Source organism: Galeopterus variegatus, unplaced genomic scaffold (assembly GCF_000696425.1).
Source record: "Galeopterus variegatus unplaced genomic scaffold, G_variegatus-3.0.2 Scaffold2225, whole genome shotgun sequence".
Lineage (NCBI taxonomy): Eukaryota > Metazoa > Chordata > Mammalia > Dermoptera > Cynocephalidae > Galeopterus > Galeopterus variegatus.
In genome coordinates, this window is record NW_007728336.1 from 211,515 (window position 1) to 229,505 (window position 17,991).

Below are 17,991 nucleotides of genomic sequence, written 5' to 3' on the forward strand. Positions count from 1 at the left end.
TAGCCCCGTCCTTGCCCTCGCTGACCCACGCAGAGCCTCAGCTTCCTCCTCTCTCAAACGCAGTAGTAATTTCTGCTTGTCTTGCTCATAGCGTTGTCGTTGTGTTAAGGATCAAATGAGCAGGTGCTCACTTTGTGAACAGCAAAGCTGTATTTGAGAGTTAGTGTTCTAGGTGTGATTCCTATTGACTCATTACTTAGTGAAAAAATGCAAATATATTTCAATATTAAGTACCAGCATCACTGCAAGTTCTTATGTCTCAGTTCAGTTCCTGGGGAGGTTTTTAAGATTCTTTGGTGCATTTAGTCCTTCCAAACTCAAACAGAAGAGAGGCCCAGCTTGGGTTGGCACTGCAGCATAAGCGAGGGCTTTGTTCCTGGACAAAGTTTACAGCTGCACGTGACTTTGTTCTCTTTGACTCAGCATGTTTTTAATGATTCATAAATTGAAAAGCTGATGGTGTTTACATTGAAACTGGTTTATTACTAGCCAGACTCTTGTGTGACTCATAAATGGAATGGCCACAGCATCTTTTCTCAGAGGAGTTCCACATCCTTGAGGGCAGGTAGCAGTGCTGACCCTTCCTTTGTCAACACCTCTGCAGAGTGGCCAAGTGTTCACTGTCTGGAAAAGTGCAGGAGAGCCTGCATTTATCTGCTTCTTACTCAGTTCATGAATAGAAGTCTCACGAAACTGGCCACTCACCTTAAATGGCTTGTATTGATTCTGCTGGGAGTCCCCATTGGCAGATTATTAGGAAGCTCTTTCTCCCCTCCCTTCCCTTTCAGTCTGGCCATGTCACCCCATGACACCTTTCTGAATGGGGGCTGGCCTCATCTCCCTAACAGAATGAGGGTTCTCCAATGCAGACTCCTGTAAAAAGTTGTAGGTCCCAAATGCTTACCATCTCCTGACTAATGTAAGAAAACAGCCTTTATTGAGCTCCTTCTAGATAGCAAGGAGTTTTCTCTCATTATCTCACATAATTCTTAATAATACAGCCCCATCTGGTTGCTGTTTTCTCCTCTTGTAGATGAGCTTAGTGGGGTTCAGAGGAGCTAGCTAAGGCCTTACTCAAAGCCACTAGTCTATGAAGGGTGGGGCCAGGACCCAGCACCTTCATGTCTGAGTGGACACTTGTGATCTTCCTACACTGGCTTTCAAGAGACTTTCTCTGTGTGATTTGTAAAGTGTATGCCTGTGTATTTGCACATTAAAAAACAACACAGGAACAAAAGGGCTTTAATAACCATGTAAAGAAATACATTTCTTTGTTGTTTTCCAGTGAATAAAATTGGCCTGGATGCAGAAGGCGAAAACTGTGGAAGTGCAGAAAAGCTTGCAGAGTATATTTGTTCCAGTAAGTAGAAAAAGATCACCCCAAACATGTAAAGAAATACATTTCTTTGTTGTTTTCCAGTGAATAAAATTGGCCTGGATGCAGAAGGAGAAAACTGTGGAAGTGCAGAAAAGCTTGCAGAGTATATTTGTTCCAGTAAGTAGAAAAAGATCACCCCAAATGAAGCCCATTTTTTTTTTCGTTTGTTGATCTCACAACTACTACCTTAGGAAGAGAATATATTCTCAGGGGTGATACTGATGGATGAGCAGCATGTAAGCCACTCTGGGACCATAACCTGTTGGTATTCATGTGTGTCTATACTTGTTTGAGATTTAGCCCACCTCTTACCCCCGTCCCAAAAGGACTTGAGTCAACTGAAATGTAACACAAAACGAAATGTTTGGAGACAAAGACAGAATAGACCACCTGACGTGCTCCTAAAGAGAGCAGAGGCAGTAGGTGCTGCTGGGAGCTCTTCCCTTTTTGAGTTGTGTCTTTTCCCTTCTGCTTAGGAGCTGCTTCCTTCTCTACATTCCCTCCCCCAAATTTGCTCCCAGATAAAGAGCTGACTTGCCTAATAAGCTCATCATTGGGCAGCACTGGAACCTAAAATGGCACTGGTTCTAAGGATGTTTGCATTTAAATGGGGATTAAACCTTAGGCAAATTATGGAATTTGAGACTTCAGGAGAACACAGGGGCAGAGATTTTCAGAGCAGAGATTTTGGAGCGAGAGGGATGGGAAGGCTGAATGTGCATGTGTAGGCAGTCCTGCCTCCAGGTAACATCTCCCATCCTCTCTCTTCCCTACTATTGGATGTCCCTACTGGAGTGTCCAATCCAACTGCAGACAATCCAGCAGGCTCTTGCAGCCTTGTCATGCGACCCCTCCCTGGTGTAGGTGTGATGTTATATACCCACATGGGAGAATGAAGTAGAACCATCTTGCCTTACATTACCAAAGAGGAAATCGGGGCATTGCTCCTTGAGATCAGGGGCTGGCAAACTTCACCTGCTAAGGACCAGATATTTTATATACCCACATGGGAGAATGAAGTAGAACCATCTTGCCTTACATTACCAAAGAGGAAATCAGGGCATTGCTCCTTGAGATCAGGGGCTGGCAAACTTCACCTGCTAAGGACCAGATATTCTAGGCTTTGCAGGTAAATGCTCCCTGTCAGAACCACTAACTCTGCAGTGGTAGCACAGAGCAGCCATAGACAATACACAAACAGTGGGCTTGGCTCTGACCCAGTGCTGTAATTGCTGACCCCATTCTAGATTCTTTGGGTGTCTGCCAAGCTGGGAGGCAGGGGTCAGGTGGACTGCTGACAGCTGAGGTTTTCCTCTAAGGTTGTCCCTGGAGAGGGGTGTATTCTTTGCCCCTTGGGTGGTGATATCAGGGTGGGTAGGGAGAGAGAACACCCTAAATATTAGGTCTTGTTATGGCTTCTGAAACAGTAGTGGATGGTTTTGTTTTAAGGCAAAATAAGATGTATGTGTTAAATGTTCCTCCTTAAGGTGGTGGTGTTCCTTCTTTATCTGCAAACTTGTACACTAAAGTCTTATACAGTCTTCCTGCCATAAGCCATTACTGTTGCTTGAAGGTTCTCTAGCTTGTATTTTTCTGTGCACCACTGGGAGTGAGTCCTGGAAAAAGTCCTGTATCTTTTACTCCACTGTGGGCTTAGGATCCCTGGAGCTCAGTTGGGCCCTGGACAGAGCAGTCTATAGGAGAGGCAGCAGAAGGCAGTCAGGGAACAGCAGAGGTACTGCCAGGCTCGGTGGACTCTTCCTACTTCATCTCTTCTGATCTTTACCACCACCCTGTGAAGTCACAGTCATCCTCTCTATAAGCTGTGCTGTCCAGGATGGTAGCCACTAGACACATATGGCTATTTAAATTTTAATTAATTAATTCTAATAGAATTAAAAGTTCAGTTCTCCAGTCACACTGGGCACATTTCACAAGCTCGGTTGTCACTCGTGGCTAATGGCAACACACTGGACAGCACAGAACATTCCCATCATCACCAAAAGTTCTTTTCGGCTGTGCTGTTGTAGAGGCTCTGGGGGACCAAGTGACAAGTCTTGTCCAAGGTCACAAGCTAGGAAGTGGCAGGGTTGGAGTTCAGACCTAGCACTGCGAAGCCATCACTGTCCCCATAGCCCAGCACAGTCAGCAAAGCTGACTGAGCACCTGCTCTCCATCGACCTGCCCTGGAGTACCTGCCAGCTGAGTCCCTCCATCTGTTGGGATTCAGGGGCTGGGGTTCCCACAGGGGGAGGGGTAAGTGTGCTTGACTCTGGTGAAGGCAGAGCCTCACAGGGCCTCCAGCTTTTAAGAGCTGGATGGGTCTTTTCTGATTATTCTCCTTCAAAGAAATAAGCCCCAGCCACAGAGTGGTTCAGCCATGTGGAAATCCCAAGCTTGTGCTCTCCTGAGCTCAGCAGATGCATGTTCATCGGCTTGGACAGGCCTTTCAGGCACTTGGTGCACTGACTGATGCCTCTCTTGCTCCATCCCCCATGCTCCCTCCCTGTCACACAAGAACAAGTCAGTTCAATATGGTGCAGCAGACACTTACCCAGGAGCACCTGTGTGCCAGGCCTTTAGAGGGCTTGGGGGCCGGAGAGGGGTCCGTCTCCATTCCCGCCTTCTAGGAGCTCCCACCTTATCTGGGGCGGGCAGTGGGGTGGGAGGGACATAGATATCAGTGACCATTACAAGGCAGGGTGGATTAAATGACAAAAAGAGGTATAAACAGTTTGTGTGTGGTGAGGTTGCTACTGCTACTAGCATCTGTTTCTCCCCCCAGAGCACTTCTGACACCAAATGTGTGGGTTTTTCCCTACACCAACAACTGGTTGGTCAACTCTCCAGATAGCAGCTGGGCAGCCCACAATTTAATTCTATTCTGACACTAACTCCCCAGAGTTAGCACAGACCCCGCAGTTTAAGTGCTCAATCCCACAAGACAGCCCCCCACTTCAGATGCAAGTATTGGGTCCCCAGGTCACTCACACTTCGTCCAACTTGGCTACACATCAGAGGTTCCATGACACCCTCCTCAGGTTCAGTAATTTGCTAGAATGGTACACAGAACTCAGGGAAACATTTCACTTAAGTTTACTGGTTTATTATAAAGGATACAATAAAGGATCCAGATGAACAGCCAGATGAAGAAGCATGAAGGGTGAGGTCTGGAAGGGTCCCAAGCACAGGAGTCCTGTCCCTGTGGAGTTGGGGACACCACCCTCCTGGCATGTGGGTGAACTCACCAACCTGGGTTTGAACTGTCCAAACCCATGGTTCAGTGTTTTTATGGAGGCTTCGTTAGGTGAGTACAATTGATTAACTCATTGACCACTGATGAGCTACTCAGTCTCCAGCCCATCTCCCCTCTCCAGAGGTCAGGGAGTAGGGCTGAAAGTTACAAGCCTCTAGTCACAGGGTTGCTTCCTCTGGCAACCAGCCCCCATCCTGAGGCTGTCTAGCAGCCCATCAAGAGTCACCTCATTAGCATAAACTGTAGTAAGGTTGAAAGGAGCTTATTGTAAATAAAAAATGCTTCTCTCCTATCATGCAGGAAATTTCAAGCATTTTAGAAGTTGTGCGCCAGGAATGAGGGGTGAAGATCAAATAAATATTTCCTAAGATATGTATTGCCTATTATATCACAGTATCACAGGGGGCTGGAGTGACCAAAAGAAGGTCAAGGTCTTCAGGAATGTCTACATAAAAGGAACACAGCCATGGCCTCCCTGTCACAGGAGAGCTGTGTTTGAGGAGCTTACGGGAAGCACAGGATTTCCTTGGGCAGTAGCCATGGCCATGCCATCCCAGTCAGAGAGGAGAAGGTAGAAGGAGAGGTTTGTCCAGGAGGCAGGGGAGCAAGGCATAGTGGGAGCAGTGGGTGGCCTGGAGAGTCACAGGCAGGTTGCCTGATGATCAAGAGTCCTGAGACTTTTCTAAGCACCCACGTGTCCAGTATCAGGCTGAAGTGGTTGTTCCCAGACCTGAGGCAGGAAGTTCAGTGCATCTGCCCCCTCCCTGTGGCACCAGCCCAGGCTGTCACTAGCTTTGGCCAGGGTTGGGTCCAACAGGGAGCCACTGGATTAGGACCCAGTTCCATTGTCCTAGGACTTTGTAAGAGTTTCTCAGAAACACATCCCTTAAATAGAAAGAGCATTTTAAAAAACCTGCAGAGACATCACCAAACCAAGAGAAGAGCAGAGAAGGGCCTGGCATGCTGTGGTGGGTCCTGCTTTGAAAGGGGGCCACCTCCCACAAAGCTTGCCTTGCTCCATGGCTCTTGGCCTGGCAGCTTCCAGACCAGTCCTAGAGACTGCAGGGATAACAGAAATACCAGCAGGAACACTCATTTGTTGAGTATTGTAAGGAGGTCGGAGGCCTGCTACGTGCCAGCATACACTGGCATTTTGTTTATATTGTCTCTACTTGCTTACTGTATTGTGCCAAGCCCTTGACATGGGGATGATTATTAGACTCACTGACCAATGAAGAAACTGAGCTTGGAGAGGGGGTAACGTCCAAAGTTACAGAGCTAATTGGTGCTAAGCTGGGTTTCAAGTCTAGGATGGCCGACTCCAAAGCTCTTCTTATTTTCCTTGTTCTATGTGCTTCTGGAAGTTTCTTCATCCAAAATATGCTCAATTCTTTTCCATCAGGTGAATAAGTCAAAGGAATCTTTTCAAGTGAAGAAAGTGGATTCAAGAGTTCGTCCCATTCATTTGTGGGTTTGGACACATCCTTCATGCTGTTGAATCACCATGGTGGTGTCTGGGGTTTAGCTGTGTCCATGATGATGGACAGGCTTGTGGGGAAGGCCCATGAGGGCAGCTACTGCTGACAGCGGCCTGAGCCTGGAGGAAAGGGGGCCTGCTGGGACTCCCTGACCTCAGAGCTCATCTCCAAGGGCAGCAGGGCCTCGCACCGATGTCATAGTCTGCACTGCTGGGAGGTGATACAGACTCCAACCTAATCTCTCTAACTGGGCTGTATGCAAAAAGAGGTCATCACTGCTAGGTTTTCTCTAGAACATTTTATATGCCAGAACTGAGAGACGTTTTCAAGTTAAAAACATACGGTTCCAGAGACTGTGATTTGGGGAAGAAAGTGTTCGCCATTTGCTACTGGTGAAGACTGGTGGTCCCCTTTCTTCTCAGGCAACCAGTGCCGTGTGAGGTGAGGATCCCCTAAGGGCAGGAGGCTCTCAGCCTGACACTTCCGGAGAGTTTTCTTGATACTATTTTGTGGAGAAGCACTTTTGGAGGCAGACTAAAAGTACATTTGAGTCTGAACAGCTGAATAGCTCCTTAAGCAAAAGGCCCCCAGTGACTGCCTTGTTGCTTTCCTGTGGAATGTTCCAGACTATAGATTTCTGAGGGCCATTTTCTTTAATGTTGGCCAAGACATGGCAGGTGCTCACATTTGTGCTGCCAGGTGCTGAAACACAGCTGCTGAGAAGACATAGGCAGCCCCAGCAGTCCAGGTTAGGGTGAGCACTGGTTTGGGCTCCTCATCACATTGTCCCAGCCCCATGGGGGCTTCCCATCCCTCTAGGAGTCAGAATAAGAATACTCAGTTCTCTGCTGGACCTTCAGAAGAGATGTTTTGAAAGGGAGATTCTAGAATCCTCCAAAGGCCCCTTGCCATGCCTTTGGGGTCAGGCTGGCTGGAAAGTTGGATTCCTGGTTTTCCTGCTGGATTCCACAGCTGCCTCAGGAAGAGCTTTGGCCCCTAGCATTGTGCAAATCCCTACCCTCCCCTTCCCTCCGGCCCAACACACACATAAACACACAGACATGGGTGGCACACCTGGGCTTAGGTTAAGGAAACAGCACCTGAACTTGGCTTTAAAAATATGTCCCTAGGGACGGCATCTACAGTGCATGAAAACACTTCCTTACACTGGAAGAGAGAAATCAGCAGGTATCTATTACCTGTATTTAACAATTTCCTGACTCATGCGTTCTTTTATGTTGGTACTGATATTTACAGAGCAGTTTAAATAGAGAAGACATTCACCAGCATGTAGCTGTTATACATACTTGAAATAAAGTAGCCTACAGTTGTTTAGCTGCTGTTCCGTGGAGATGGTGCTGGACAGGAAGAGCTTGTTTTGTGCATTCGTCTGATTGCAGTCACCAGGGAAGATGTGCTCGAGAGTTCTTAAGGATACAGAAAAATACACAATGTTTTTGTGTGACCAACAACTATTAAAATTTCTTATATGTGATGGATAGATGTAGGGGGAAAACGGTTAGTTCTACTAAAATGCTTTGTTTTCACATTTGGGGAAGATTTTGGCATCTGGCAACCCATCTGTTCTGTTGGATGGTATTGTTGCACATTGGTGTTCAAATCATGTTGTTATTCTGCAAAGAGCTTAGGGCTGAAAATGCCCTTAAGTCTTTCCAGAGTGGAGATGTTGGGGTTGGGGATGGGGTTGAGAGGCAGAGCCATTCTTAGCAAGCTTGTCTCTATAAGGCCCATCCTTTGGACACTTGGCCTAGTGGCTGCTGGCATGGATGGGAGAGGGGTGGACATGGAGTTTGTCTTTGTTGGATGTGTCTGAAGAGCCACTCCTGGCCATGTTTCTCTGCTGCTTCCTGAGTATGAGCTGAATCGTCCAGGGCCTCCTTCAGAGACAGAAAACATTTGCCCAAGCCCCAACAACAGGACTGCTCTTTACCTTTCTTACTCAGTTATTGTGCAAAGCCTGCATTCCAAATAGTGGCTGCAGGCCAGGGAGCCACTTCAGGATTAGAGAGAGTTAAAAGAGCGTGGATGAAAACAGCCCTTGTCTGTGTGGCCATTAGCTCTCTGAGCACCTTTGCCACCTTACCTCTTGTGATCTTCACACACCCCTGCAGGATCAGCAAAGTAGCAGTTGCTCCTCCCATGTATAGTTGCTGGAACTGACTAGAGTAGAGCTGGGCCTGGGGCCCTGGGCTGCTTCCCCCTCCCTGCAGCCTTGCCCTCCACACTGCCCTACACTCGGGCACCACCCCCTGAGCTCTTGCAAAGCTTTTACAATCTAGTTATTTATTCACAGGGGAGTCATCAGCATTGCCTCTTCTGTTTCCCTGTGGAGCCCTCAAAAGAGAAATCCTGCCTAAAATGCTCAAGGACAAAGGTGATTAGAATGCGTTGACTGCATCCCTCACCTCTTTGGGACCCACCGACAGCTTTCGTGGTGATGAACCTGGGTAGCTCTGCAGAGATCACACAAGGGACGGCAGGGACCTTCCTCACATGAGGCCTGGGCATACAGTCTGCACTTCTCTTGCTTTGGATCTGCTTTTCCCAGCCTGCTTGGAGCACACAGGGTGTCACTAAGCCTTCATCAAGGGCAGGGTGGCAGGGTGGCGGGGGGCGGGATGACCCCAAGGCAGATAACTAAAGCAATGAACCATAGAGTTGGTGCCACATGTAGAAGAAAGTCTAAGGATGGAACTCATCTTATGGTAGCATGCAGTGTCCTCCAGCTCCATCTGCCATGGCTCCAGGACTGTCACTATTTAGAAGCCAGCCCACACCTCTGGAGCACTCCACCACCATTAACACAGATGTCTTAGGTGTCATCTGTACACCTTTTCCTGTCATATAGTTGATCTGGGAACAAGAGGTGTCAGTGGCTTGGAGTATGAACCTTAAGGTGAGACAAAAACAGATTTGAATTCTCCCCTGCTGTTTATTAGCCATGTGAACTAGGGTAAGTGATAGAATCTCTCTGTGCATCAGCATCCTTACCTGTGAAATAGGGATAGCCACAGTGCCCACCTCACAGAGCTGCTTTGAGATCAGGTAGCATGATGCCTCTCTCTCTGAAAGCAGGCACTTCATGGAACCATTACTTTCTCACCCATTGTTTGGAACCTCTAACAATCCATGTGAACAATATGACTCAAGGTGATCTTAGATCCTGTAACTTTCCCCTCCTGTATTAAAATGGAGCAAGATTATATCTCTTCTGCCTATATTATCATCTGTCTTTTAAATGCTACCAGGAATGAAGGCAGAGGACATTAGAGAATAAGATCAGCAAAACCATTAGCCTTTCTGGAACAAGAAAATTTCAGGAGAAAATAAAAAAGAACACTTGGCCCCAAGTATCCTTAAAGAAATATACAAATTAGAGGTTTGATACTTCGGTTTATTATTTTAGGTATTTTTTGTGTATGAAATGGTGTTAAGTTGCTGTTTTATGCTGAAATGATCTTAATTCTGAGAGATTTTCTTTCCTATCCCATTTCGTATTCATAAACTTGAAGCTTCGCTACATAATGCTGGTGTTAAGTTGCTGTTTTATGCTGAAATGATCTTAATTCTGAGAGATTTTCTTTCCTATCCCGTTTCGTATTCATAAACTTGAAGCTTCGCTACATAATGCTGTTTTGCCTGCTGTATGGCTGCCCCTGGTAAATCTGTATATGATCGACATTTGTGCTAGTCACTTCAGTGCCTCCCCACTCACCACTAGCCCTGAACCCTTTTGGGAATGTTCAGAGTCACTGAATGGCACAGGAAAGAGTGTAAGAGGGTCCAGTGCCTAATCAGTTCATCTACAGTTGGACGCTCTGAGGTCCAGAGAGGGCACACGTGGCCAGGAGGCAGAGCTGGAACCAGCTGGGGCTCCTGACTATGGCCTCCCCCAACAGCTGCTGCCCTAGGACTTCGCTTCTTGGCATCATGAATCCTGTCTGTGTGGGATTCATGGAGTAGCTAGGGACAGTCCTGTGTGGACAGACCTACACAAACATGGGAGCAAAAGGCATCATGGGTAGGAATGAAGGCTGTGGTTTCTGGACCTTTGCCTTTCTGTGCCATCTCTGCCTCCTTGGAAGTGTTCCGGAGGCTGCAGAGGGCTAGCCGAGGCCTCCTGCCCTTAGTCTGGCCCCTCAGTTTCCTTGTAGCTTGTGCCAGGAGGGTGGCTGCACTGGAAGGTCTCCACCACCTGCGCAGTGACATGTGGAGGCTCCATTGTGTTCCCAGTGCAGTAAAGGCTGTTTCCTGTTTCCTGGTTTGGATTGTACCCAGGGATTCCCATGGAAAGCATAACGGTCTATCAGACAATCCCACACCCAGGAATCCAAGTGAATCTGAACAGCTACTATTCCAAACAGGTATGTGTTGTGTCCAGGCAGAGCTCTGGCGGGGCAGGCACCTGGATGGTGGAAGCACAGAGTGAGGGGCATGAGCTCATAGATGTAGGTTCTACATGGGGTTGTCATCCCCAGTTATGTGCCTTTGAGGACGTGGCCTTTCTGAGGCTCCATTTCTATGGCTGTGAAATGAGAATAAACCCATGTAGTAAGTCTTCATAAGGATTAAAGAAGATAATCTACATAAAGCTCTTTGTATGGCATCCAGCATATATACAAGCCGGAGGTAAATAGTGGGCTCCATCGTGTGGGGCACTGCTGGAGCTGTTGGGGCAGAGGCTGGAAAGGGAGGCTGGGTTCACACTGGGGAGAGCCTACAGTGCCCCAGGGAGTCTGGATAGAATTTGGGAGGCCATGACAGCCTCAGGTGGCATTAGACAGGAGACTGGATCGCTCTTATTTGCATTGATTGATGTCTTCAACATTCTGTAGGACCCCTCCCTGTCCTCTCCCAGGACAGCTTCTGAATGCCTTGCCTGATACTGAGGGGTCCTGTTAGGAGAAACCAAATGCAGAAAGGCCGTGAGGCCGCTCTGTGTGCTGTCTGCCCTGCTTCCAGATGGAGCTGGCAAGACTGCTGCCTTACCTGACCAGTGCCACTTGACCACAGGAGCTAGAGGCACTGTTCAGTCTGCTGGGCTCCACGTGGGCTCCATGGGGCTCGTGTCCTCTGGCCAAGTAGACGTGGACCTGGGGCTGTCAGAGTGACCAGGGAGCAGTGCCAGCCTCTCCGATTGCAACCCGCTCTCTTAAACAGTTCCTTACCAGAATTCTGCCTCAATTGAGTAGAGAGTGGCAACATTAGTCAGGAACCTCTCCTGTTGTAAAACCACCTAGGCTGCCTGTGGCTGGAGGAATTCCTGCTGATGGAGCCAGAGGAACGTTCTCTCTGCTCAATCTCAGGGCCAGGCATTGATCTCATTTTCTCTTCCCGACAGGGAGTTCCAGCCAGCATCACATTTTTCAGTCCCTCTGGCCTTGCATACAGTCTCAAGCATATTCAAGAGTTATCTGGTGACAGCATCGATCAGATTAAGGTAAGGTACTCCGTGGACTTTTTTTTTAATCTTTGTTAATTATCCTAGAGTTTCCATGTCAAGTCAAAGCACTCCTGGCCCAGCAAATGCCTTGATGGCAGCTCTGTAGAACTGGAAAGGCAATGCCACTTCCTGCTGGTGCTCTTGCACAGAGCGCTTAACTTCTCTGAGCCTGTTTCCTCATTTGTTTTTTGGTTTTTTTTTTGTCTTTTTCTGTGTCCGGCAACGGATCGCAACCCTCAGTATCGCCCCCGTACCGGATCGGGACCGGCAACGGGATCTCAACCCTCGGTGTTGCCCCCGCGCCTCGCTCAGCCAGTGAGCGGGAACCGGTCTGCATGTGGGATCCGAACCCTCGGTGGGAGCGAAGCGGCGCACTAGCGCAGTGCGCCACCGGGCCGGCCCTCCTCATTTGTAACTTGGGGATAATTACACCTTTGTGTCCTTTATAGCCATGTGTATGGTCCTCCTTGCATAGGATTAGCCTCAGGATTAGGTGAGAAAATTCAAATAAAGTCCTTAGCTCTGGGCTTGGTACAGGTGTCAGCACCCTTTCCTTCCTTTTTTCCCATTTATATATTTTGAAGTTGTTATCTATTCTAAGAGTGTTCTCTTTTTTCATGTCTTTTAATTTAAAGGATCTATATTCATACTTTTTAGGAACTATAATTGTTATGAGTCTACAAGTAATCACAACCCTTGTGGTGCCTGTAATGGAAATGACCTTGAACTGGCTCAAGGGGGACTGAGGAGAGAATGTGGGGGTGTGACCCAGAGCCCAAGGACAGAGGCTGCCACCACCATTGAACACTTACTGCAGTTAGGCAAAGTGAAGGGCTTTATGGAAACTGCCTTATCACAGGTGCATCTCACCTGGGGAGTCCAGACTGCTTTCCCAGTTTTAAAGATGAAGTGTTAGGCTCAGAGAAGTTGTGTGCCCTGCCCTAGGTCACACTGCCAAGAAGGAAGAGCCACAATTTGAACCTGGGAAGACTGATTCCACATTGGTAGCCATGGTGATACCTCATTATGGTCTCAGAAGCTACTGATCAGTGGTAGGAGCACTTTTAGGTAGAATCTCATGAAGTTCTCTCACCAGTCCAGGTGTAGGTATCCAGGAAAGTAGGGGTGACTGTCCTCATTACAGGTTAGGAAACTGAGGCCCGGAGAGGTGGAACAACTTGCCAAAATCATATCATGAGTTACTGGAAGGCCCAAGACTCACACATGGGTCTAGGGAAGGAAAATGATATCTGAATCTTGCAGTTAGAAAGATTAAAGAGATAAGACCTAATAAAGTGCTTGGCACGGTAACTGGCACATAGTGAGCGCTTACTGCACACTGGAGGTTGGGATTAGTCATGGGGCTGGTGCCAACCCAGTCCTTGTTCGTGTGTGCCATGCCTCCTCTCTCCTGGACCTGTAGTAAGTGTTCGTGTAAGTTACATGATGGCCACGAAATGCCTGGACAGACTGGTAATATAAACAACACAGGATCCCCTCCAGCCTTCTAAGTGTTTGTCTACCTCGATGAAGAACAAAAGATTTATATACTTATACTCCTTCTTTCAAAACAAACATATTTAGAAGCACAAATGGACTGTCGAAATCTAAACTTAGAGTGCCTGTCCAGGACGGCACAGCAGCTGGGGGCTAAGTGAGCGCCCATCTTAAATATGTCACTGCCCATTTTTATAACTTTCCAGATATCCTTGAGGGTTCTCAGCAGCCACAAGTCACCTCTCACTGCAGCGGTTAAGTTTACCACCCACCAGTATGAAGTGTGCCAGCAGGGTCTATGGCTCTGCCATTGCTAGGGAGGAGAAAGAGTGACAGCTGGCATTGCTCACAGTTACCTTGAGTATTTTGGAAGCCACGAAGGCACTGTGTATCTGGTGGGAGTCATTTTCTATTACTGGGACTTAGCCCTGGCTCGTGCAGGTGTTTTTGAGGTTGACAGAGGACACAGTCCTTAGACCCGTGGATTGGGTAGCTTGGCCTCCCTGTCTCAACTCTGCCCCACATTTGCTAGGTGGCCTTCCCCCCACCCCAGGAGTCTTGTAGGACCCACTGTTTGTACAGCACTGCACAACATGCAGGTGGGTCACAGAAGGTTAAGAGGGTGACTCCTGACCTGAACTTGCTATTTAGAGTTGACTTGGGAAGACCATGTGTTTGTCTATAAATGCCAGAAAGGAGTCAGGCCAAAGCAGCAGGTGAGAAAATTCATAACCCCCATCACCAAACTAATAAAAGCAACTGAGTTTCCCATGTACCACCTGCTTTCTCTCAGTTGACTCCCACACAGCCTGTGAAGTGGCCATCTTTGTGCCTAGAGGTCACCAGCCAGAGGCAGAGCTGGACTCTGAATGCGGCCTGCTGACCTCCCCCACCCGAGCTGGTGCCCTCTTTCCCCAGGTGCTGCCCAGTGGTGGGAGAGAACCTTAGCATCGGGCTTCCAGGGGCCCAGTGTGGGGAAGACTGCGCTGCTCCATAGGGCACTGTCCTGCGATCACTTACGAATTCAGAGGGAGTAAAAGGCTCAGTGCAAAAGTCATTTTGTGACCTAACTGTTGATAACCTCACCCTCTGCTGAAATCGTGTTTGCCATTTGCTGGTTCCAATTCTTTGGGAGTTTCTTTTTTTTTCTTTTTTAATGTTTTTTTTAAAAACAGCTATTTTGGGGCCGGCCCGGTGGCGCACTGCTACAGTGTGCTGCTTGAGAGCACGGCGGCACTCCCACCGAGGGTTCGGATCCCACATACAGACCGGTTCCCGCTCACTGGCTGAGCGAGGTGTGGGCACGACACCGAGGGTTGCGATCCCGTTGCCGGTCCCGGTCCGGTACGGGTGTGACACTGAGGGTTGCGATCCGTTGCTGGTCACGAAAAAAGACAAAAAGGAAAAAAAAACAGCTATTTTGGGATATAAATCACAAACCTTAACATTCATTTTCTATGAATTCAATATGTATACTTTTAAAGTATACAAATAAGGGCCGGCCCGGTGGCGCACTGCTATAGTGCGCCGCTTGGGAAGCGCGGTGGCGCTCCCGCCGAGGGGTTCGGATCCCACATGCAGGCCGGCCGCTCACTGGCTGAGCGAGATGCGGGCGCAACACCGAGGGTTGTGATCCCGTGGCCGGTCCCGGTCCAGTACGGGCGCGACACTGAGGGTTGCGATCCGTTGCCGGCCACGAAAAAAGACAAAAAGACAAAAAAAAAAAAAAAAGTATACAAATAAGTGGTTTTTAGTATATTCACAGAGTTGTGCAATGATTACCACTATTAAATTCCAGAACATTTCATCACCCCAAAGAGAAACCCTGTATCCATTAGCAGTCACTCTCATTCCTCGTTCCCCCCCAAGTCTCTGACAACAGTGGACTTTCTGTCTCCATGCACTCGCCTATTCTGGATCTTTCATATTAATGGAATCATATAATATGTGGTCCTTTGTGACTGATTTCTTTCATTTAGCATCATGTCAATCCATATTGTAGCATGCATCACTAATTCATTCCTTTTTATTTCCAAATAATAGTCCATTCTATAGCTATACCACATTTGATTTATCCATTCATCAGTTGCTGGACATTCGGGTTGTTTCTACTTTTAGACTACTATGAATAATCCTGAACTTTTAAATACAATTTATTGTGTGGACATGTTTTTATTTCTCTTGGGTATATACCCAAGAGTGGAATTGCTAGACCAAATGGTAACTTTAACATTTTGATGAATTACCAAACTGTTTCCTAAATGGCCGCACCAATTTGCATTTCTGCCAGCAGTGTGTGAGGGTTCTGATTTCTTCACATCCTTGCCACACTTGTTATTTTTCTGTATTTATGGTTATAGACATCCTAGTAGTTTCTCAGTATGGTTTTGATTTGGATTTCTCTAATGACTAACGACGTTGAACATCTTTTCATTTGAGTAGAAATATCTACTCAAATCCTTTGCTCATTCATATACCACATTATTTGTCTTTTTGTTGTTGAGTTGTAGTAGTTTTTTATTCTGGATACAAGGCTCTTTATCAGATACATTATTTGCAAAAATTGTCTTCCATTCTGTAGGTTGTCTTTTCACTTTTTTGATGGTGTCCTTTGAAGCATGAAAGTTTTTTTAATCTTGATAAAGTACCATTTACCTAGTTGTTCTTCTGTTACTTATGCTTTGGGTACTGTATTTAAGAAACCATTGCCTAATCCAACATCATGAAGATTTACTCCTATGTTTCTTTCTGGGAGTTTTATAGTTTCAGCTCTCACAGTTAGGTCTTTGATCCATTTTGAGTCAGTTTTTCTGTGTATTGGGAGGTAAGAGTTGCCTAAGCAGTGGGTGCGTAGCAGGCTGGTAGTGTGGGTATGGGGCCAGGAGTCCGTGCCTCCCTCCTCTCATCCTGACTTGCCCTGGAGTGGGGAGCCTCAGGCCCACAGCATCCTGAGGTGGTCACTCTACCACCCCACCTGGCTCCCAGTCTCTGGAAAGGAAGGATGGAGAGGGCCGCCACTGTCAGGATGCTCACCCAGTCCCACGCAGGTGCATTGTCCACAGTTCTAATCGAGAGCAGAGAGGGGCATGAGTACCTCTCTCTGCCAGAAGCTGCATGTTTTCTCACTTAACCCCCATGCTTGTCCTGTGAGGCAGGGGTAATTGTGCTGCTTTTTGTGGATGAGGAGCCTGAGGGTCATAGAGGCTAAGTGACTTATAATGACAGCTAGTAAGGGGCAGAGTCAGGACAGAAACAATGTTCCGTCCACGGCTTGGCTGTGGACATGAGCATTGAACATATGCTGCTTGTTCAGATTCAGAGAGAGGTATCCTGTTGATGAGGCCCGGGCCATGGAGCTGCTAGCTTGGAATGATGATGATAGAGCAAGCAGCAGCCACTGGCAGTCATCAAGAGTGTGCCTGTGCCAGGCACTACTCCTTCACCTCACTGATCCGCACAGCAGCCCAGGGAAGGGTCCTGTTACCCTTCCTGTTTTATGGATGAGCAGATGGAGGCCAGAAAGGGTAGCCATGTGCCAAGACCACTGTCCTGTGGAGCTGGGATTGGAACCCTCACCCTCTGGCACCAGACCTCTTGTCTTGACTGCTCTGCTCTCCTGAGGGATCCAGTCACTGCTCCTGCCACAGCCCACTCCATCTGATCCCACCCAAGGCCCTGGACACCCAGCACAGAACTGTCTTCAGGTGGAGCCTCCAAAGAAGGGCTGTGCAGAAGCAGCCATGATGGCAGGTGCCAGTCCTGGGGCCCTCAATCCTTGTTTCTCATCTGAGCTATGGGGACAGCATGCTCTCACTCAGGGTGGTAACGGAGCTGTGGTAAGATCGTGGATGCAAAGGTGTTTTGCAGACCATGAAGCTGGGTTCAAGTCAGGTGTCATCGTCATTTCTATAAACTTTTCATGTAAGGAGTGATGTCCTAACAGAAAGGCTGGCTGACATGCCCCTGCATGCATCCGTCATCTACTTCCCCATCCCTGCTAGTGCGCTGAGGCCCTGTTCTCTCTTCCCTCCTTGCAGTTTGCAGCCATTGGCCCCACCACGGCTCGTGCCCTGGCTGCCCAGGGCCTGCCTGTGAGCTGCACTGCCGAGAGCCCCACACCGCACGCCCTGGCCACTGGCATTAGGAGGGTACTCCAGCCCCATGGCTGCTGCTGAGTCAGCTACCCCTGTAGCCCAGCCCTGTGCCTTCTTCCTTAGCCTGGTGAGAGAAGCTTGCTGCTGCCTCTGAGATGGAGCCAGGCACCGGGCAGGGGCTCTCGGGAAGCTGCCACCATCAAACCCCTGCCTCAAGCCTGAGTGGACCCACCAGGGATCAGGAATCAGGCATTGGAACTGGACCTGGGGCTGACATCAAGCCCACATGCACATGACTGCTCTCCTTGGACCCTAGCCTGGGCAAACGCCAACTCCCAGGCCCTGCAAGAGCTTCCTGTGCCCAGCAGTAAGGAAATCAAATAAATCACACTGACTACTTGTGCTTAATGAGTGTTGTTATTTACTGTGTATGGTTTTCTCTGCAAAGCTGTGTTCAGGGAGGAAACAGATATGCATGTCTCTGATAACCAACAAACCTGGTATGAATGATAAAATTTGCTGTGTATGAAGTAGGTTTATTCATCCCATAAAAGGGACCTTGAAGTTCCTGTTTGTGAGCTGTGGACAACTGTAATTCAAATACAGACTGACTTTCTTCCCTTCAGCAATACAGCTGCAGTGTTGGTCAATCAGATCATTTGATATTCCAGCCATCTGGAGGCTAGGGAGGTTGATATTGACTTAGAAAAGTTTCATCTGCAAACACTGTGTTCTGGAGAAAGGCCTCAAAATCTGTCTGCAAACCTTATTTCCACTTTTTAAATCTTGGTTTGGAATTTGAGTGGGGTTAAGTGGAACCTGTG

At 48.0% G+C, this 17,991-nt stretch overlaps 1 protein-coding gene across 6 annotated transcripts in view; it reads left to right on the forward strand.

Moving 5' to 3' along the window:
• Window positions 1-17,575, forward strand: part of UROS (uroporphyrinogen III synthase) — a 33,480-nt gene extending 15,905 nt beyond the window's left edge. For 3 of the 6 annotated variants that reach the window (XM_008580964.1, XM_008580962.1, XM_008580963.1), the window contains exons 7-11: window positions 1,421-1,495; window positions 8,427-8,507; window positions 10,412-10,497; window positions 11,475-11,573; window positions 17,111-17,383. In XM_008580964.1, coding sequence (XP_008579186.1) covers window positions 1,421-1,495; window positions 8,427-8,507; window positions 10,412-10,497; window positions 11,475-11,573; window positions 17,111-17,248 — 479 coding nt within the window. In that variant the 3' untranslated portion in view covers window positions 17,249-17,383. Of the gene's footprint in view, window positions 1-1,285; window positions 1,361-1,420; window positions 1,496-8,426; window positions 8,508-10,411; window positions 10,498-11,474; window positions 11,574-17,110 lie in introns of all 6 variants that reach the window. The other 3 variants (XM_008580965.1, XM_008580967.1, XM_008580966.1) reach the window with 3 other exon arrangements.
• The last annotated feature ends 416 nt before the right edge of the window (window positions 17,576-17,991 follow it).